The 23,194-nt window shown below is 40.2% G+C and overlaps 1 protein-coding gene across 1 annotated transcript; it reads left to right on the top strand.

Moving 5' to 3' along the window:
* The first annotated feature begins 829 nt into the window (after positions 1 to 829).
* LOC145591618 (outer envelope pore protein 24, chloroplastic-like) lies at positions 830 to 6,103 on the top strand. The gene is made up of 3 exons (XM_081648134.1): positions 830 to 1,098; positions 1,365 to 1,724; positions 5,601 to 6,103. Exons 1-3 carry the CDS (start codon positions 889 to 891, stop codon positions 5,679 to 5,681), a joined length of 651 nt encoding a protein of 216 aa, XP_081504260.1. The 5' UTR covers positions 830 to 888; the 3' UTR covers positions 5,682 to 6,103.
* The last annotated feature ends 17,091 nt before the right edge of the window (positions 6,104 to 23,194 follow it).

Raw genomic sequence — 23,194 nt, 5'->3', positions numbered from 1 at the left:
ACATTATCCCATCGTAAAAAATAAAAATAAATACTCCCTCCGTTCTTAAATACTTGCTCCATTTCTCCATGCGCGGAGTTTTAGGAAAAATTGGAAAAAATACTCCCTCCGTGTTTTTTTAAGTGACACACTTTGACCGACACGTAGTTTTAGGAGATTTTATTGACTTTAATAAAATAAGATGTTAGTGGGATAGGTTGGAAGAGTGAGAAATGATAAAGTACAAGAATGTGAGAGGAAGTGGGGACCATGAAAGGAGTGACAAATGATAAAGTAAGAGATAGTGGGGTGAAGATATATTATTAAAATGTAAGGAATTTCTAAAAGAGGAAGTGTGTCACTTAAAAAAAACGGCCGTTTAAGGAAAGTGTGTCACTTAAAAAAACACGGAGGGAGTAATAAAATATGGAGATATGGGGTAGTTGAGAAAATAAAAAATTGTAAAAAGTAAAAGTAGTGGAAGAGTAGGAGAAAAGAGAGTATTATGTTTGGTCCACTAAGTGTGAGAAATAAATTAAATATTGTAAAATCTTTCCAAAAAAGGAAATGGAGCAAATATTTAAAAACGGCCGAAAAAGCAAAATTGAGCAAGTATTTAAAAAACCGAGGGAATACTACTCTTATAAAATTTGATCCCTAACCACAAGTCCACAATAAAGTGAGGTGAGGAATGACGACATTACATCACTACGTTCGCTACCTCCTCAACCTCAAATTCTACATACGCAGTATACTATAATGTATACACATATGTACGAATCTTGTTTTAACAGCAAAAGTGACACCAAAAACCCTGTCAAAATAGTCAATCATTGTCGTAAACATCCCCATTTACCAGCAACAAACACACAGAGAAAACAAGGGTCAGACCATTCATTGAGAATAGAGATGAAGGCATCTTTAAAGGGCAAATACGAGTACGAAACAGACAAAGCCGCCACCTCCGCCACTTCCACCCTCGCTTTTCCCGTCGGCGACTTCAAACTCCGTGCTTCCGTCACTGACGCCACCTTCGTCAAAGGTCCTTCCTTCAATGGCCTCGGTCTTTCCCTCGAAAAACCTGGCTTCTTTATCGTCGACTATAATGTTCCCAAGAAGGTTCGCTTTTGCTATGTTACCCTCAATTTCTTAATTGTTTGTTCAATTGCTTGAATTTCACGCTCAATTTTTGTGGGTTCATTTTGTTTCTTGGTTTGTTTCTAGGATTTTCGGTTTCAGTTCATGAATTCAGTTAGGGTTTTAGAGAAGCCATTGAATATGACTTATATTCGTAATTACCTTCAATTTCTTAATTGTTTGTTCAATTGCTTGAAATTTACGCTGAATTTTTGTGGGTTTCATTTTGTTTCTTTGTTTGTTTGTAGGATTTTCGGTTTCAGTTCATGAACTCTGTTAGCGTTTTAGAGAAGCGATTGAATATGACTTATATTCATAATAAGAATGATAATAGGACTTTGTTGGATGGAACTTTGGTGTTGGATTCTAGTAACAAGGTTTCTGCTAATCATATGTTGGGTTCAAGAAATGGGAAATTGAGGTATACTTATATTCATAAAGGGGTTACTACTTTCGAGCCCAGTTACGATTTGGGGAAGAATTCGTGGGATTTTGCTTTGTCTAGGAGGGTTTATGGTGATGATGTTCTTAAAGCTTCTTATCAAACCTCCAATCAGATTCTTGGGCTAGATTGGTCCAGGAATTCCAAAACAAATGGATGTTTTAAGGTAAATTTAGCTCTATGTTGATTAGTCTTTTCGAAATTATAGTAAGCTTTTTATTTGCCTTGATTGCTATACTCATATGCTTTGTTGAGAATTTTGCTATGTTCTTATTTTATGTTGCTGGTTTGCTGATGGTTTTGTTGGGGGTGGTTGTGTTTGGTGTGGGATGTCTTAATGTAAAAGATTTTCAGCATAATTATGAATACTGACTTGTTGAGTGCTGTTGAAATGTCGTGCATTTCTTGCATTGTTTTCCATTAACCTTGTAACCTTCTAAGAAAATTGAGTAGAAAACATGCTATTGAAACATGCTATTGCTTTCTTTAGAATTATATGAGTAATTTAGGAATTGTATGATGATATAAAATATAAATAATATTATTACCTTGATCTGGATGTATTTTTTTTAATTTAAAACATGGATTGCTTTTTTAAAAAAATCGCTTTGACGAATCTATCAATGATAGTGCAAAAAATTCCTATAGTAACAAAGTAAGTCAAAGTTTGAAGACGGAATGTTTCCTACATGAAACACGTTTGAACATTCGAAGATTACATGCTAATTAAACTTTGAATTTGGTTTAGGGATAATGAGGCCAAAATTTTGCTTTAAAATGTGAGTTAAGGTAACAATAAGGGACAAAGTTTTTTCTATTTTTCACCTTTTGGGACCTGAATTTTTTTCTGTTCACCTTTTGGAACTTAGGAAAGAATTTTAGTTGGATAAATTAACTATGGTTAAGCACTGGGCCCACCAATTGTTTTAGGTTCTAATTTATGAGTAACTTTTGTATACATTCGGTATACACTGTGGACATTGGGGGTCACTTTTATCAAATTTAGGGTCACTTTTACAATTTTTTGGGTAACTTTTATCAATAAAGTATAAACACTTCGTAACTTTTATTTATGTCAGAGTAACTTTTATTCATATTAGAGTAACTTTATAACGGATGTACAATATTTTATTGTACATCTGATTTTTTAAAAGTTTGTCCTAATTTATTTGCAAAAGAGAATTTTAGTTAGTTTTTCTAAAAAAACAAATGTGTGTTAAACCCAAAAAAAATAATTTAAGGCTTGTAAAACCTCATCTTCAGATTCATTAATTCATTCTCATGATTTTAGGCTGAAAAACTTGATTCTTGGAGAGCAAGAAAAAGGAAGTTGCAAAAAAAAAAAAAAAAAAAAAAAAAAAAGAAAAAAAAACGTAAATTGGAGATGATATGAGAAGGTTTGCAGCTGTTTGGATCTTTCATGCATCTATTTTTAGATGTTGGATGCTGTTGTTTTTGTTTTGGATTGTGGTTTGCTATTTTAGATTTAGGAAGAAAATTGGAAAATAGAAGGCTAGTTTTTGAACTTTATGTTTTGTTCTTTTTTTTATTTAAATTTTGAAGTTGATGCCCACGTCCTTTCTTGGTTTGGAATTACTGATTTTATTTTATTTTTTTTATTTATTATTTTTTTTTAATGCTAAGGTTGGTTAATAAGCTTTTTGAGATGGGTTAAATTGCCTTATAATTAACCACAGGTCCCAAAGGTGAAATAAAAAACTTCAAATCCCAAAGGTGAAAAAATAACAAAGTTTAGTCTCTAATTGTTACCTTAACTCTATAAAATGTTCAATAATGAATTTTTGTGTTTTTTTCTTTTACACTTTGAGGAGGGGGGGAAAAAGAGGGAGGGGGGGGGGGGGGGTTGTCGTGCATATATGAAGCTGCATTTCAATGTATCACCTTTTATTATCATTCTTGTTTGACAACTGTGGTGGTGGAAGACTCTTTCCCTCCTTCCACCCCCCTCCTCCCCGCGCCTGTGTTACTCCTTTACTTTCCTTTCCTTTCTTCTTTCTTTTCTTTGTGCAGCCAAGACCTTCTCTCCTTGCCTATTCCCTTAATATTGTCCTCAACCATCACTTTCTGGAACCTGTCTTTGTTAATGGGATAGAGTTAGTTCACTTAGTTGGCAACTATTTAGCTAAGAGGCTTAATTTCTCCTTATTGCCCACTGAGTGCCCCGCTTTTATTAGTATGACTGTTCTATCAAGCCACTGCTTCCACCTTTTCTCATTGTGAAGGGAGGATACTTCCCTTGATCTCTTTTTGTATTAGCATATTGCTCACTGTTAGATGCTAAGTTGTTACTTGTTAGCCCTGATACTCCCTTCACCTAGATTTTGATTTTTGCTGTCTTGAGATCTGTCTTTGACTTGTATAATTCATTAAGTGTTTTAAAACAATGATAACCATGATTCTTGGAATCTGGGCAATTAAATTAAATTAAAGATTAATTTTATATGTTTTCAATTAATTTGTGTATGATACATTGTCTTCCCTACTCATGTCTTACTTTGCCATTTTTCTACTAAAGTAAATTAAATGTTTTTTGTAAACTAATATTGGGTTTATCTCACAATAATATTTTTTTTTTAATGATAATTATCATTTATAATAATTATTGTTATTGTTTAACTTTATAATTTCTACTTTTAGAGTATTAGAAATATAAATTTTCATAGTTGTACTCTGGACACGTAAAAATCAATATTGAACACTTAAAATGGAGGAGATATAAATTAATGGCCAATGTTAGAACCATTTTGTTACTCTTTTGTATAAAAAGGTAATCCATAAACGAATTGTTTTTTTTTTTTTCTTTTTCACCGAGTACAAAGACTACCAACAACTCTGTACTAAAAGACCCTCAAATGAGTATTGAGTTTGATTTTCAGTGTCCTCAACCTCAAATCTGTTGATAGGCATATTTTGATAAGTTGTGTGCTTTTTATATTTAGACCCTCTGTCCTCTTCTCCCTAATATGCTTTTTGTGGTGGAAGGTTAAAAAAATAAGATAAATAAATAAATAAAAACAACTGTCTGTTACCCCAATATTAGTTTTAAAAAACACGACTTGCTGTTACCCCAATATTAGTTTTAAAAAACACGACTTGCTTTAGTAGAATTAATATTTCCTTAGATTAGTTTGATACTCTCAATATAAATACTAAACATTGTGAATGAAAGTATAAGGATTAACAACTACGAGTAATTGATTTTTTTACAAAAAACAAAAAAAAGATTTGTAAATTGCATTGAGACTGAGACTCACTGAGAGTATACTCTCAATGTATATGTTTTTTGTAAACTAAAAATTAATTATTTTTTGTCTCAATTTGCAATTAAATTTATTAGATTGGTCTGAAAAAATATATACGTAGTACAACTGTTTGTTGTAAACTTTCCTCCAGTTTTTTATTAGCTGGTCAAAGATTTGTGTGGCAAATGTGCAAGTCAGTGTAACAACCAAAAGTTAAGAGGGAATTATAATTTATGCTTGGTAACAACTATAAAAATGTGGTTTAGAGCATGGCTTATAAAATCGCTAAATGGCCAGTAAACCTATACTTCATTCTGCTAGTATATGCACTAATGCACACTGCAAAGAGATATAAATAAGGATGCATTAGGAACTTTTGCAAACTGCATTTTCTTTGGATGAATAAGAAATCTATTCTATACAGACTACTAATAAAGAAACAAGCCTATCATTAATAGTAGGAAATGCTACTTTGTAGGCCTTCAAGGTAGAAGCACTGAACAATAACTATGACTCAAATTGGCTTCTTAACATTGTGGACTGTAAAGTGTTGGTGATATGCTGAGGTCTATGATGTGGGACTTGACCTCTGATGACTCGTGTCCAGTGTATCTTTTTGCCTGCCTTTTAGTGAAGATTTAATGACCATGAGTCGGTGCTGCCACTGCTGTGTCTGTATTAGAAATCATCACTACTATTTCATAATTTACAGTTCTGATATGGACCTTATAACGGTAGTTATATGCTGCTCATCACTTGTGTTTTTTTTTCTCTTCCAGATTTCAGCAATCTTCAAATTGGCTGAGGAATCTAAAATGCCTAAGTTGATGGCAGAGAGTACATGGAATCTTGAATTGTGATTTATTCTTGGTAGCATCATGCTTACCTTTTTTTTTCCTTTTTGTGCGACAAACTGCAATTTTCTCTTATTGTCTCTGAGAATCCTATTTCTAGAAATGGAGCTCATTGCCATATGCGTTCGTTACTCTGAAATAGGGTAGTGAATGGGGAATTGTCTACTTAACTCGTGGTAATACTATATTGATGTTTTGTTGTTCACTACTTTTGGCTAGCAGCTAGGATATCCCTGTAAGTATGATTTAGTTTTGCAGTGGCTGGAGAGTTTGATGACTGATTATGTTGGCTCTAGCATAATTCGATCAACTGCATGGCAAATGGCAATCTAGCTAAAAATTATTACTACTCTGCTTTGTACTCCCTCGTCACTTAAACATTGATCCATTTGACTTTTCATGATCTCAAATTGTTTTGTCATCCTCGTTACTTGAATATTGTATTATTTGACTTTTTATGATCTCAATTGTACGTGTTATTTGCGGATATCTCCAATTTAGCATGCAAAATTTAATAAAAGTTGGCCTTAAAGAAATCTAACAAGATTTCGTATAATTATACGTAGTAATATTTACTATAGATAGTTTCCCCTTCTCCACCGCCCCTGCCCTTTCTTTTTGACCCCTTTATTTTGTATATGTTTGTTATTAGCTTTTGGTAAAACTAGTTGTTTGAGTGTATTAAGTTGTTCCCTTATGCTACGATTTATTCAAGTTCAATTATTTGAAACTAGTATAGGGCAAGTTGTTCCATAAGTAAAAGAAGTTAAATCTTCTGTTATAATCAGATGAGTCAAACAAGTCTTATCTTAATAATAGCTATAGTAGATTGGCAACCATGGTAAAGGAGGGGGAAAGAACAAGGATGAGCTAGCTTGGTGGAAACAAGGGCGACAACAACACTACTACAGGGGTGGTGGTGAGTCTAGTCATTAGCGAATTTACGATGGCTAAAGGCCTCAATGATGGCATCAAGAGGAGCGAAGAAGGGAAGAGGAATTTGAGAGAAAGTGGAGGAAATTTATGCAGCTTTGGCACGGCATTTGCTGGTGGTTCTCGATGGTATGGGCAGTGGAGGTGGTGGTTTGCATGTACTTGTATCATATATTGTGTGATCTAATCATTTACTCATCTACCTTCATAATAGTACACAAATTACAATTCAATCCTACAATTTATCTTCAATGACCGTTACCTCGTGCAAAACAACTAAATTAGCAATTGCATATCTAATATGCACGAGACAAGCCTGACCTCTATCAAGAGATATTTTGATTAACTAGGTCTACCTTGATGCTAGATCGTTCTTATTACTAATATTTGATTGATTATTCTAGTTAATTAAGCATTCCCACTCAATTTGAGATATCTTTTTTTCAGTTCTATACCTATTCAGTGTAATCCTGATCCTAAAACAGGGTTGCTTTCAATAGACTATTGGATACATCGTGCATGTATAAGTTAGCCTGAAGACGGGCGCAAATCAGAAAACTACCCATGGCAAGGGGTTGTGACTCGTGAGTAGCAAACCGGTGTATTAGAGGATTTCCCATGGCAAGGGATCATGAGTTGCAAACAAGAGTACTAGAGAATTACCTACTAGTATATGATTAGAGACATATCTAGATTCACTAATTGATGTAAAAGATAGAAGAGAAATAGTGCTCACATGTTCATAGACATACATGTGTGGCACAATTATGCACAATTTTATACAATAACTAGTTTTGTGCCCCGTGCGATGCTCGGGATGTTCATTGAATATTAAGATAAATGTTTAATCTATATGTCAAATTTTAAAATATATCATTGATATAAAATTAGTTAGGAATTGATGTCATTTTGTGACGATTTGCTATCTAGTAGGCATGTAATGACTAATAATAATGTTGGTGGAAATGTTCGATTTAATTTAATACATTAAAAAAAATTAGCAAAAAAATAAATTAGATGAAATAAATGTTCAAAGCCCGTTGGGTTGACCCAAACCCAAAACTTTGGGCAAGGGTTGAACATTTCTTGACTCGTAATCTGAAGTGACTCAATCCGAGATGACTCATGACCCGACAGTAATTGACGGGTCAGTAATAAAGTTCTATTGGATTGTGAAATATATTATTTTAACCGATTAGTATATATTATTTTAACCGATTAGTATATTATAAATGAATATTTTACGCTTTAAACTACTTCCTTCGCAAAAAAAAAAAAAAAAAAAACCACCTCTGGTTCTTATTACTTGCAACTTTTGCCATTTTGGGTTGGTTCACATTACTTGCAACCTTTTTTTTATTTCCTTTTTTAGTATATTTTTAGGGTTAAATTTACCATTTTACCCTTAATTTTTTTATAACTCAACTTACTTAAACTACTAACCTTATCTAATTAAACTAACCTAATGATTAATTAAAATAACCATTTCCACCAAAAATTACCCCATCTCTTTAAATTCCCTATCACCCCAACCAACAGAATTAAATGCTTCCATTCAATTCATCAGATCAATATGGTTGAGTTCATTTATTTTGGAGATTTCTCCAAAATAAATCCCTCCACCTTAGTTCATCATTTCTCACTCCTCCCTCTCTGCCGAATCCCCCCCCTCTCTCTCTCTCTTCAGTTTTTGGGTTCTCACCTTTCTCCCTTCTTCATTTCTCTGTTTTCTTTGGTTAGAGTCCCACAATAACAACCCCAAATGAGGAAAATCCCGACCATTTTTTGCTATGAATCACTTGGTTCTAGTAGATCTAAGAGGAGATCTAAAATCACCACCTATAAGCCACAGTGAGGAATGGGAAACATGAAACCCGTTCATCGTGCTTCTGTCATAGCTCGGAGGAGGATTTGCGGTGCTAAGCTTGCTGAATACATCAGCGATGAGGAAGAAAAGCCTAAGGAGGTGGTCCCTGAGGCTATGGTTGATGATGAACCACCGAAAGAATAGGCTGTGGTGGTTTCTACTGGGGTGGCCAACCCTGCGACTAGTGGTGGGGCTCCTGACGCTGTGGTTGCGGTTTCTGGTGCTGGATCTGAAACTGGGGAGTCTAACCCAGTAGATCTGGAGGTTGGCGAAGTGGGTCAACCTTCTGAGTCCCCCGATAGAGCCGACGATCCTTCCTCTGCCTTCAAACGCATCAGATCTGACCTCCCAGACGGAATGTCGCGTCATGAGGTGATTGACGCTTATTTGCAGCTCTACTACCCTCAGTTAAACCCTCCTCCTAATTGAATGCGCAGCGTAAATTCTAAAACCCTAATTTTTAATGAATAGCTCTATATTGCGTTTTTTGTGTTTTAGTTGTTGGAATTTGAGTTGTTTGCTGTGTTTATTGAGTCCCTATACTTACAGACTTTGTGGTGGTATGTTATTGGTGGTTGTTGTTTCTTGGATGAATTCTGGTGAGTTGGAATGTGAGTTGTGTGTTGTTTGTTGTTGGTAAAAAGCCTTTTGAGTCCCCTATTTTAGCATCATGGCATGTTCTTGTTCTTATTCATTTGGAATTGGTTTACCTTCTGAATTGAGTTGGAATGTGAGTTGTGTGTTGTTTGTTGTTGGTAAAAAACCTTCTGAGTCCCCTGTTTTAGTATCATGGCCTGTTCTTGTTCTTGTTCATCTAGAAAAGGTTTACCTTGTGAATATGTATGTTATGTGTTAGATGCATTGAGTCCCTTATTCCATGAATGCATCACCTTTTATGATTTCCATATGATGATGGAACTCATTTGATAGCTACTTGGGTGGTCTGGAAGCTCCTGAAACCTCTTTTAGAAGTTTCTATTGAGGTACCAACACTCACTAAACTTTGACTGAAAAAAACACCCAATCTGATGAAAATAGTGTTCAAAAGTATTTTGCATTCCGTTTCTTTCAAATGTATTTGAGTACTTAATACAACTAAGCTGGATTTAATACATGACTGCCTAACAGTATATGCTTAATATTTACCAAAAGTACACATAACCAAGACATAATCACATTCAAAAAGTTAGTGGAATATTAAATGGTTATGTGTGGCAGTCAATGTTTCCCAAAAAACTTGTTGAAGCTGTTGCTTTGCATCAGTCTGCATCTACTTCCATGTTGCCTTCCCCTTTACCTGTATTTGGAATTGAAATTGTGTCCAAATAATGAACAACTTGTTCTATGAGTCCCCTGTCCACTTCTAACAGCTCTAGTAGAAGTCCTTGCATGTCCAGGCTTCTCTTCTTCATGTGCGGGGGAGAGAAGTTGTTTCCATCTTGCTTCTCTAGAATTTTAATCATGCATGATTGTAGTGTGATCCATGTGTACTTGTTCAAAAGGGGATTAAACTCTTCAAAAGCTCTTGCAACTTCCTTAATAAGATCATCTAGGTTCCTTGGAAATGATTGGTATTGAAGTGACTGAATCACACTAAACAATCCTAAGTCTAAAACATTGGTTTCTGGGGATTGTGTTGGTTGAAAAATGAATTGAATGTTTAAACCATTTGCTTGACATGCTGCTTGAAATACTTCATCCTTTGGAACCTGATGTGGCCTAGCATTATCCCATTGAATAATGATGTCTTTAGGTAGTTGTTGAGGCCACTTTTCATGAATTGTAGGGATTACATGTGTGAGTAACATGTCTCTGATTGTTTCTTTTGTCACACTTTGGAGTGCTTTTGTCTCAAGAGTCCTTGCATCTTTGTTCTTGCTTTTTTTTGGCATTTCATACTTAACAAAAGGAAAAAAAGACCATATTTGCCATCATGCAACATGTTGTTGTTTTCATCATACAAGGGCTTCCCTATCATTCCCATGAACATTGCTTTGATCTTGAACCTCCTTGACTGCTGTGCCCTATAGGGATCTTCTTCTGTAGGGAGAAGGTAGAATGTTCTTGTTTCTGGTTTTATGTAAAACCATTTCTCATCTAAGTGTATCCATTTTTTCATATCAATGAATGTTGGGTCCTCTTGTGCTGGTATTGGATTGATGTGACTAAGAACCCACTTAAGTCTTGACACTTTGTGGTTGTCAGTTAAAGCTAGGTGATTTGTGCTTGTGCGTGTGTTCTAAGTCCGCCTTTTTTCCTAAGCCTATGTAAGGTTGATTTTGAAATGTGGTGTGCATCAGCATATCTCATTAACTATTGCTCTTCTCTCTTCAACATTCATCTCTCTGTTTGCGCTCCCATTCTATTGTGGTTGCTCATTGTGTGCATCATCATCTGCATCATAACCATCATCATTTTCATGGTTTAATTGCCGTTGTTCCTCATCTGATTCATACCACAATGGGTCTTCTTCATGGATGAATTCTTCATCCATTGCTTGCTCTACATCATAAATCTCATCCTAAAGTTCATCTATGAACTCTGTCATGAGCCCCTTCCTTCTTTATTTTCAGGTTGGCTTTTGGTGATGAAGTGGCGGCTGGTTTTTTTTTTTGGATGGTCTTCAACGGAGCCTAATTTTTGTAATTAAAGATGCTGCATCTACTAACACAGCTCTTAGGAAGTAGGATTATGCTAATTGAAATTTAGAAGGATGTAATTTGTAGGGCTTCCTGTTTTTGAATTATCTCACAGTTTGTGTAACTAAACTTTGAATTGTGGTTTCCCTCCCCCCCTCCCCAATCCCCTTTGAAACTGAATTCTAAAATTGGGGCTTAGTATAGGGTGTCCTGCTTTTATAGAGGACCTTTTGTTTGAAATGAAATGAACAGTAATTTATTTGGAGTAATTTGGTTTCAGATTTAAATTTTGGTGAAAAAAAGGGAGGGAAACAAAGTGGGAGAAAAAATTCCCACTTGTTTCAAAAAGTCAGAAAAAAAAAGAGTGGGAACTTCCCACTAAAAATCAAAAAACACAAGTGGGTACTTAAAGTCAATATGGGACCACAACAATTCCCTCCAATTTATCTCTCCTAATTACATGCCCAATACAATTCATTAACACCCCTTAAAAGTTTTGCCTAGGTGTAAGGAATATTTCAAGCATCCCACACTTGAGCCCCACTGTGATCATACACTTAAGCATGGTGGCGTCCAAAGGGAAGGAAGCTAGAGTAAAAGAGTCGCCAACAAGTTTCAGGAACTTGTAAACCGTTCACAGGGTGAAGGTTACACCCCTTCACGATCCATGAGATCGCTAACTCCATAGGTTTGGAACCATGACTGGATATTCGCGGATGAAGGTACAAATCCAACCTAAAAGAGATTGAACCTGCCCTAAATAGGCCTCTACTTTATTCTTCTCGTATTCATGTGCGCTTTTTGACTAACATACAACCAATAGGTTAACCCTAAACCCGTTTATTCTATGTTGGTTGAATGTTAATGCACAAACAAATCTATTATTGACGATCACTTGAATTATAATCATATTAACCTAAACAAGATTATTAATTATCTTATTAAGCGTGATTACAAGTACAAATTCCCTTTAATCCTGCAAGAGAGGCGTGATCAAGCAATAACAATAATATTATATATCAAGCAACATAACAACAATCATCATCATAATAATATTCTTAATAAAGCATAATAACATTAGCAAGATCCTAGGCATGATACTAACAAGATTAATAACAAACCCTAGCATGTCACTAAACAATAAAGATCAAAGCTTTAACCCTAACATGATACTAACATGATATAAAGAAAGAATAGGAAGCATCATACATGATAATAGAATTCAATAAAAGCATCCTAACATGATACTAGGAATCAAAATAATCAAATTAAAGCATGATTTCTATATCAAAATAATAACAATTAAAGCAATTACTTCGATACCTCGTATCTCTTTCTGATAACAAAATACACGCGTTAATAACTTCAAGGAAAATAATAAAACAAAGAATTAAATCAAATAATTGAAATAAAAATTTGGGACCAAACCCTCAGAAATTATAAACCTTTCATGTCTAGGGCAAAGGCAACTTCGAACTTGGCTAGGTGTGTCTAGAACTTGTGAATGTGGAATTTTGTAAGAGGGGAAGGTTTAGAAAAAGAAGAGAGAGAGAAAGCTTCTAGCTTTAGAGAGAAAAAAGAGGGATTGATGGTTGATGATGGAAAACGGGGAGATACGACCCCTATTTATAAAAAAATAGTCCGGAAACAAATCAAGTCCTATTCGGAATAAAACTTCCATCTGTCGCCAGGCGACAGACATCAGCGCCAGGCAACAGATGTTAACGCCAGGCGACAGACATTGTCGTTTGGCGCTAATTAAAAGATAAAACACGCTTTGTACGGAATCCTCTTCTTAATATGATTAAGCAGCAAATTCCGTGTTTATCAAATTAAAATTAGGTTTATCATAAAACACTTATTTTATTCCAAATAGAACTCTTTAAAATATAATTATTAATCCTAATTCCATTAGAATTAAAAAAGAACCTTCTAAATATTCTAGAAGATTAAAATCAATCCTAACAACTTTAGGAATAATAATTAATAGGCCCTCCTCTAGATCATTGGGCCGCATATAAAAATCATTTCGAAACCAATTTAATTTAAGTCATAACTTCCTCATTATTCATCGGAATTAGGTTTATAATATATCGTTGGAAAAGTCTTTTCGAGCCCAATCCAACCACACTATTATTGGACCCTTATCATGGACCAAACTACATTGGACTGGCTATTTTCATAAATAGAGTACATTTTCAAAAACAAAAAGAGAGATATTTTAATAAAAACATCCACATCACAAGACTTCTCACATTTCACCTTGTTCGATAATCAAATGACATGAAAGATATTCATCACTGGGTTTGGTTTTGGGGTGACACTTTTGGGTGTCTACACTAGGTTTCCGAAATACCTCCCAAAGTTGCAAGTAATAAGAACGGGAGGTAGTATTATGATATTAAAAATAAATTTTTATGATAATGTTTTAGAATTATAATCTAATAATTTTTTTGAATAAAATTATAATTCAATTTAAACAGATGAAATATTGGTATTTTATCGAAAGTAAAACTTTAAACAAACAATTTTATCCTAAAATTCTATCCAAACAAAATTCTAAACTAACGTTTTTATCTTATGAAGTCTATTTAAATCTATCCAACGTGGCGTGACACTTGGCGAAAAGTTGGAACACCAAGTGTCGCTGCCTCGTGACTTGGCTAAAAGTTTAGCTTTATATATTAGTTATATGATATGATATGATATGATGACATTCAGTAACCAAGGCTAGGCTATATACATTTGAATGATTTGACAATCGCTAAAGTAGCTAAAGAGTAGAGATGGTAAATTGAATATCAGATTCATGCACAACAAGGCCAATTGACTTTGAAAATGAGAAGCTCATGATAAGGATTTTATGTGCATAATTTTTGTATTGAATGTGTATAATTTTTGAACTATACGTGCAAAGAAGAAAAAAGAAAAAACAAAAACTTGACTTAAAGCTGTAATGCATAATTTTTGAACAAAATGTGCATAATTTTCATTTTCCAGAAAATTAGAAAATTTTGGTAGATTGAAAAAAAAAAGCTTCACATTCAGTTTAAAAAATTTTACATTTTGTATAAAATATATGCACATTTATATTTTATAAATATTTCTTATACTTAAAAAAGTTTAGGAAATTTCAGAAAATAATACAACAAAATAACTCAAATTTTGATTATAACACTTGTTTAGGGTAATTTTACCCCGCCATGTGGCCTAATCAGAGGGCGACACGTGTCAGCCCAAGGATGGTCCAAAGTGGACCTATCCCTGCTTGACACGTGTCATCCCAGATATTTGGGGAAATGACGGCCTTCCGGCCCAAATCCCGAGAAAGCCGCAATGCGGCGCAGCCCACCACTGATTAGGGTTCTGTGACCTAATCAGGGGCACAATTCCCAAGGACCCTATAAATAGGGAGATTCCCCTCTTTTGGAGAGCACGTTTTTCCACTTATTACAAACTGTCCCTTTGATAGAGACAACTGAGCTAGAAATCCTAGCAGATCCCCACCTAAATTTCCGCACCTTTTTCTCTCCTTTCAAGTTACTAACTTGATCGTCGGAGGCGGAGCACCTACCAACCGGTGTCTCCGTTTGTCTTGCAGGTACAGGCCGCTCCGGACCAGTCTTCGAGCTGTAACTCTCCCGAGGGACAAAAACACCCAAAACTTTTGGCGCTGTCTGTGGGGAGAGTACCTCAAGATGGTTCAAAGTTCTGTACCAATTCTTAACTCTACTTCTCTACGTCCGGTTACTCAGGCGGGTAACCAAGAGGACTTGCAGCCGGTTATTCAACCGGAAGGCTTTGAAATCCCTCAGCCTCAGCCTCAGCCTCAGCTAGAGGTATTCACTGAGGAGGAGGAAGAAGAACACAATGATGTGGAGACCTACATAACCAAAGATGGCTCCCTCATCTCTAAATCCATTCGTTCCAGAGATCAACTGGAGCGAAATGTAGACCAGGCGGGCCCAAGCAGGCGCCCCCCTGGAACGCCAGAAGGGGAAACCCAGAAGGCTAAAGGTCAAGCCCCAGTCACCCGGGATGAGCTCATGAAATTCATGACCTCTTTCAAAGGTGAAATCAAGGCCATGATCAACAAAAACAAGGCAGGCTCTAGCAAGAGCCAGCCGGCTAAAAAGACTCCCAATGATGGGAAGAAGAAGAAGCCGGTCAAGGACAGGCAGCCAACTCCTCATCCAAAGGAGAAGGCAGCCGCAAAACTTGATTGGTCTAAGATTCTGATGCCCCGGCGACCCCAGTCGGAGGCCCAAAAGGCGTCTACCTTCGATGCAAGACATGTCATTAATTGGAGGAGACATCAACAGTCTGAGTCAGCTTCTACCTCAAGCTTTCCAGACAGCTTCAAGGAAGCTTCTGCAAGGAATTCTATGTCCTTGCATGAGAGTCGGACAGGCGGCAAATCCGTCAACACCGAACCTCAGCTGATGATAGGGTCTATGCCATACGCACCCCAGGAGCAGTATGGGCAGTATGGCCTCCAGTTCATGCAGCCACCCCCATTCGGAGGTCATGCGGCATATACCAATATCCAGCCACTGGACTGGCAGCTGCGGCTGATGAGGCTAGGCGAACAGCCGTCTGCCTTCGCAGCCAGTATAACCGAGGCGGCTCAGCCGACCAAGGTTAAGAATGTGTTGGTGGGAAACTATGATGGTACCACCAACCTAGAAGATCACCTGATGGCATACACCAACCTCATGTGCTTACAGGGTTAGGACGATGCCACCTGGTGTCGATGTTTCCCGGCTACACTGAAGGGCATTGCCCAACAGTGGTTTGGCAACTTGCCAGCCGGCTCAATTGATTGCTTCAAGAAGCTAGCCTTCTTGTTTGCTACCAACTTCTCAATGAACATCCCTGCTAAGAAAACAAGCCTTGATTTGAGCACCGTTAAGCAGGGTGAGAAGGAAGGGCTACGCTCATATGTCAGGCGGTTCAACCTGGTCAGGATACAGATCCAGGGACTGTCTGACGAGGTAGCTTTTACAGACTTTTTCAAGGGTCTGAAGGACGGGTCGGCTTTTAAGTTCGACCTTGTTTGAAAAGGGGAATTTACGCTACAGGCGGCCCTGAGGGAGGCGGAGAGCTACATACAAGCTACCGAGCTCTGCATGCCTGGTAGCCAGTCAGACTCCAAGAAGTCTGACAAACAAAAAGAAAGCCGGTCAGCTCAGCCGGGTAATAAATAAGAAGAGAGCAAAAAGAGAAAAGAAGTCTGGGCGATTAGCGATTCTGACCAGCCGTCCTAGAAGAAAAAGAGAGAGTTTAAACCGTACGTCCCCAAGTACGAGTTTAACAAAGACTGCAACTCCATCCTCATGGAGGTAAAGGACCGACTGTCTATTGAGAAGCCGAATCCAATGAAGAGTTCCGTCCAAACACGGAACAAAAATAAATTTTGCCAGTTCCATGAGGAGGTTGGCCATGACACCAACGACTGCTTCAGTCTACAGCGGACGTTGGACTGTCTGGCTGACAAAGGGCTTCTAAAGTCCTACATTTCTAAGTCCCCGGCTGGGGCAAAGAAGAAGAGCAAGGGTCAGTCCTCCAAGGCTACCCCCCAGCCTACTAGTAGTTCGGATACCGACAAGGATCCGGTCTACACTATAGCAGGCGGATTTTCATGTGGTGGCCCTACCATCCGGGGCACCAAGAGCCATCTTCGAAAGATGGACAAAGATGATGATGAGCAGGCGTCTGCTTCTTCCACCTTCCCAGACGTCCTCATAAATGAGAAGGACAGGGGCAGCGTCCGCCGTCCGCATGACGACCTGGTCGTCATTGAATGTAAGGTTGCCAACCAGCTGGTTGGACGGATCCTTATTGACACCGGCAGCTCGTCGGACATTATCAGCCTCCGGTGCTTGCAGAAGCTGAAATACAACTCCAGCAGCATGCATTCGGTAACCCACCCCTTGGTTGGTTTTGGGGGTGGGATGGTCTACCCAGCCGGCAGAATTGACTTGCCCATCCGGCTAGGAGAAAAAGGCCAGGGACGGCATATTGTCGTCAGGTTCTTGGTCGTGGAGGAGTTGACCGCCTACAACATCATCCTTGGTAGGTCAACCCTCAACGAAGCCAAGGCGGTGATCATCCTGTCTCTCATGCTTATCAAGTATGAGCGGGATGATGGCTCTGTTGGTTCCCTAAACGGGGATCAGAAGACGGCTCGGGAGTGCTACCTCTCAGCCGTAAAAGATACTGTGGCCCCAGACGGCCAAGAGAAGGAACCAATAGACCTTGACGTTGTCAAGGATGCCAACCCTGCCCCACCAACCGTTGGTAAGAAAAGAAAAGCGCCTCTGCTTGTGGAGGTGAAGAAAGAGAAAAAATAGCAATCACTGACCGGGAAACGGTCAGACGAGGTCCGTCCCCAATCGGCTGGAGAAAATATTGATCTCGTGTTGGACGACAGCCGTCCAGAGCGTACGGTGAAGGTTGGGACGGTTGCTTATGCTACTCTGGGTGCAAGCTTGCACCTTCTGCTGAAAGAATTCAAAGACATCTTTGCCTTTGAAGTGGAAGAGATGCCAGGCGTCAGCCCGGATCTTGCTGTCCACAAACTCGTCGTGGATCCCAAAAAGAAGCCCATCCGGCAAAAGAAAAGAAACCACGGCGAGGAAAAAAGTCAGGCGGCAGCTGCCGAAGTCAAAAAGCTGCTAGACGCCAGGTTCATTCGGCCCTGCAATTTCCCCGACTAGGTGGCCAATGTGGTCCTTGTTAAGAAACCGAATGGGACCTGGCGCATGTGTGTTGATTACACAGACCTCAACAAGGCGTGTCCAAAGGACAGTTACCCGCTTCCAAAGATCGACAGTCTGGTCGACTCTACAGTCGGTCACGCCTTGATGAGCTTTATGGATGCCTACTCCGGCTTTCATCAGATACCCCTCTGGAAAAAAGATCAAGAGAAGACGGCCTTCGTCACTGATTTGGGGTTATTCTGTTATAATGTGATGCCGTTTGGCTTGAAGAATGCGCCTGCCACCTTCCAACGGATGATTAATACGGTCTTTATTAATCAAATTGGGAGGAATGTGGAGGCGTACATCGACGACATGATAGTCAAATCCAAGCAACAGACGGATCACCTTGCTGATCTCCGAGAAACATTCACCACCCTCAGGCGGCATAAGGTCATGTTAAACCCCAAGAAATGCGTCTTTGGTGTTGAGTCTGGGAAGTTTCTCGGATTCCTGATTGATCAAAGGGGGATAGAGGCTAACCCCGAAAAGATACAGGCGGTAATTGACATGAAGTCACCCCGTTCTGTCAAGGAAGTTCAGAGACTAACTGGTTGCCTGGCGGCCTTGGGGAGGTTCCTCAGCCGGTCAGGTGACAAATGCCTTTACTTCTTCCAAGCAATCAGGAAGAAGACCAGGTTTGAATGGGGAGACGATGCTGAGACGGCATTCCAAAAGCTAAAAGAGCATCTGCACTCTCTGCCTAGGTTGGTCAGTCCTCTACCTAGGGAGACGTTGTATATGTATTTAGCCGTCTCAGATCATGCTCTCAGTGTCGTTCTCCTTGTTGAGCGAGACGGCGTTCAGCTCCCGGTTTACTTCATTAGCCATGTTTTTAAAAATGCCGAACTCCGGTACCCCGTGGTTGAAAAATTTGGCCTTGCTTTGTACATGGCATTCAAAAAATTGAAGCCTTACTTTCTGGCTCATCCGGTGGTGATTTACACCGACCAGCCACTCAAGCGGCCAATGTCTACCTTGGAGTCATTCGACAGAATGTTAAAATGGGCTATTGAAATGCAAAGTCTTGAAATCACTTACGAACCAAGAAAGGCAGTGAAAGGTCAGGCGTTTGCCGACTTCATTGTGGAAATGACCCGTTCGGTGGCTACGGATAATCTTGATCAGGTTTGGAAAATGTATGTAGACAGGATTTCTACAAAGAACGGCTGTGGTGCAGGCGTAATTTATGAGTCTCCTGAGGGGGACAGATATGAGTATGCACTACGGTTTAAATTTCAGGCCTCAAACAATGAGGCGGAATATGAAGCCCTGCTAGCCGGAATCCGTATGTGTAAGGCGGCAGGGGCAACAAAAATTGACGCCTTCTCTGATTCACAGTTGGTCGTTAGCCAATATGAGGGAATATTTGAGGCCACTCACCCGGCTATGATCAAATATCTTCAGGCGGTCAAAGAAGAGGCTGGGTCACTTGAAGAGTTTCATTTGAATCAAGTACCCAGGTCTGATAATAACCAGGCGGATGCACTATCAAAGCTTGCATCTTCCGCCTGCCATGATACGCCTCGGTCAGTCTTTTGGGAAGTACTTGAAAAAAGAAGCATCTATGAAGATCCCATTGGAGTCCTAGACCGAAGCTCTACCTGGATGGATGGCATCCGGGCATACCTCTCAGACGGTACACTTCCTGATTCGCCACAGGAGGCAGCCGTTATGAAAAAACCGAGCCGCAAGCTTCGAGTTGAGAAATGGAAAGCTCTTTAAGGCGGGGTTTCTTAAGCCTATTTTGAAGTGTGTAACCCCAGAAAAGGGGAAGGAAGTTCTCGAAGACTTGCACTCGGGATTCTGCGCCTCCCATATAGGCGGCATATCTCTAGCCGTCAGAGCCAGACGACATTACTTTTGGCCCACTCTAAAGGCAGACGCCAAGGAATTGGTGAGAAAATGTGACAAGTGCCAGAAATTTGGCAAACTTATTCACCGTCCGGCTACTGATCTGACGGCCGTCCACATCCCAATCCCGTTTGCAAAATGGGGCATGGACATTTTAGGTCCTTACACGCCTGCACCAGGCGGAAAGCGTTATATCTTGGTGGCTGTGGATTACTTTACCAAGTGGGTAGAGGCTGAGGCGGTAAAGAATATCAAGACATCAGACGTCATTTCTTTCATCTGGAAGAATGTTATCACCCGGTATGGGGTTCCTATGTCCATGGTGTTTGATAATGGTCCTCAGTTTGAGACGCCTCAGCTAAAAACTTGGTTGGGAGGTCAAGGGATCTCAAGTTGTTTTGCATCAGTCGGCCGTCCTCAAGCAAACGGCCAAGTTGAAGCCTTCAACAAACTGATCTCAGACGACATTAAGAAGAAAATTGAAAGAGCCGGTGGCTTATGGGCTGAGGAATTAATCCATTTCCTATGGGCCATCCGGACAACAGCAAAGGGGGCAACCGGTGAAACCCCATTTCTCATGGTTTACGGTGCTGAAGCCGTCTTGCCCATTGAACACTATGAGCCGACTCTTAGAGTCCTGCTATATGATGAAGAGGCAAACTGGGAGGCAATGCGCCTGGCATTGGACTCACTTCCAGAACGCAGGGGCAATGCCGCCTTGCGTCATGAGATTTACCGTATGAGAATGACAAGAGCCTACAACAAGAGAGTACACAGGCGTCCTTTGAAAGTGGACGACCTAGTGTTACGAAAAATGGAGGCAACCGGTAGGGCCAATGAGCTTGGAAAGCTAACTCCTAATTGGGAAGGCCCCTACCGGATTTATGAAGAAGTAAGAGACGGCACCTACCGCCTGGAAACTCCAGACGGCAGGCGCCTGCCTAGAACTTGGAATGTAGATAATTTGAAAAAATACTATTTCTGAGATTTTGTAATTTTTGTAAACAAGAAGTACATTAATGAGAAGCTGCTTTTTGTTGTCATTTTTGTCTTATGCCCCGTCTGAATTTCAGACGGGTCACTTGTTTGTTTCTCTGAGTTTGACACTTGGAAATTGAATTAACGTCTGATTAACGAGAGAGAAGCGTCCGGCGACACCCCTCCGGGTGCAATCGTCGCAGAGAGAAGCCAACTTGCTTACTCTACGTATCAATGCAGACGGCCACCATTGGACTGCTGAATCAGCCATTCATAGCCGTCTGACCTGAACAGTAAGGAAAGATCAAGTTTCGGAACCCGGATGTCCAAGGACATCAGTCGGCGACCGACTGCATTTCTTACTTAGCGTTTTTTCATTTTTAAATTGTACACATCCTCATTTGGGGCAAAAGATTTGTGCAATGGCTATATGAACTTCACTTAGACGGACAACACCGTCTAGCTAGAAGCTGAAACGTCTGTTAGTGTACGGCTGTGTACTTGGTTTGGGGCAATCACTACTGTGATTGATTGACTTACAAACATATCATGCTCTTTGCAGCATCAGACGTTCCCAAGTCAATCAACCAACTCCATTTGAAACCAACCACACAGCCGTCCAGGGGCAAGGACAGCCGCATACTTTTGATAAGTTAGGCAAAATCAGCCGCATACTTTTGATAAGTTAGGCAAAATCAGCCGCATACTTTTGATAAGTTAGGCAAAAATTGAAAATGCAAAAAATTTGAAAAGTGCAAACACAAGCGCAAAAAAGATCAAAACCGACTCAGTCGGTGCATTCATTAATTATCCACCCAACCAAACGGTTGTGGTGGGGCAAATGTTATCCGGACCCCGTCCGGGAAAAAAGAAATTGTTGTTGAACACGGCTCCTCAGCCGGTAAAGATACAAACATACTCGGCACACAGGTCGGAAAAGCAAATCAATGGCATACTGCCGCAGAAAAAATGAAAAAAAAGAGAAATTGGCACACAGCCGCTGAAATCATTGCCCCGCAGACGGTCCCTCCTGGCCGTTCTCTCCTTCTTCAGGAGCTTCAGTCGCTGGAGCTTCAGCCTCAGGCTCGGGATGCTCAGTTTCAGCCCAGGCGAGGAAGGACTCAGGCTTTGGCTCACCCTTCTCTCTCAAGAATATAACTTCATCAGCATACTTGTGAGCCAGAGCCCAGACGCCATAATCCTTTTCAGGATACAAGGCGTTCCAGGCGATCCTCATCATAGCCTCGTTGTCAGCGGCCATCTCAGCAACCAGACGGTTTTGATCCGCCTGGAGAGTTGCTCGGAAGTTATCCTGAGCTTTGGCCGCCTCCTTCTCCAACTTAGCAATTTTGCTCTTCAGATCAGCATTCTCTGAAGAGACTCCTTGGAGCTTTTGGAGGTCTTCCTGGGCCTTCTTGAGGTCTTCCCTGAGCTTGGGGAGGTCCACCTCCGCCTGCTTTTGGGCCGACTCGGCATCCTCATCCCTTTTCTTGGCCGCTTGCAGATCCGTCTCCAACTTTGAAATCTTGGCCGCCTATGTCATTTGGGTTGCTTTAGTTTCAAGATCGTCAATTATGCACAAGTATAAAGCAACATTATTGGCGTCGGAGGCGGACTGCTTGGCCCGTCTTACCTCATCCCGCTTGCGGGTGTAAGGACGCTTGAGCCTGTCTACCCGCAGCAGAGCCTGCAAAAGCAAACAAGGTTAGTAGTGCAGGCGGAGAAAGACTTGGAGAAAATTATTGAAAAATGGATCAAGTGTCTTACCTCAGCCAGGAGGGTCAGAATAAGTTCAAGGTTGAACGTCTCAATCCCCGGGATAGTATCCTTATCCCGTTTGCTGACAGCATCCAGCATGGCCTTGGCATGCTTCTGGACGTCTGGCCAACGGGGAGATTGATCTGCACCATAATCAGCGTCAGATTGAGATACTAAAGCAGCGCCTATCTGGTCTCGACCGTCTGAGGATGACGTCTGCTGGGAGTGTGTTTTCACTCGCAACGGCCATCCCAGCTCATGTGGGGATTCAAAAGGGTTCTTACCTGCAGAGCCGGCTAGACGAGAGCCGCTGGCAGGCGTGGTGAACCCCCCGGTTGCAGATAGGGGGCTGGCCAAGTCAAGGCCAACAGAGCCGGACACTCTCTCATTCCTCCCCCCTATCCGCATTTGTCTCCCGACTGGGGCGTTGGGAGTTGCAGTGGAGGTGGTCTTTTTTGAGGACTTGCTGGGGTTAGAGGCGGTGGTCTCCTCCCTAGCCCGTTTGAGTTTTTTCTCAAACGTCTTGTCCACCTCTCCTCCCTGAAAAAATAAAACAAGTTAATGTTAGCAGTCGAAGGAAGAAAACTTTGAAAGTAAACTCACAAAAATGGTCAGGCGTTTACCTTGGCCTTAAGCTCTCGCGCCTGGGCCTCCGCCAAGTCACGGCGGATCTGCACAGAGGACCGTCTAGGGGTCTTCTCGTCTGGCAACATGTTCAAAGCTTCTTCT

The sequence above is a fragment of the Chenopodium album genome, chromosome 18 (assembly GCF_948465745.1).
Source record: "Chenopodium album chromosome 18, dcCheAlbu1.1, whole genome shotgun sequence".
Classification (NCBI taxonomy): Eukaryota; Viridiplantae; Streptophyta; class Magnoliopsida; order Caryophyllales; family Amaranthaceae; genus Chenopodium; species Chenopodium album.
The sequence above is the reverse complement of the archived record's forward strand: the minus strand, read 5'-3'. Positions and strand labels throughout refer to the sequence as shown.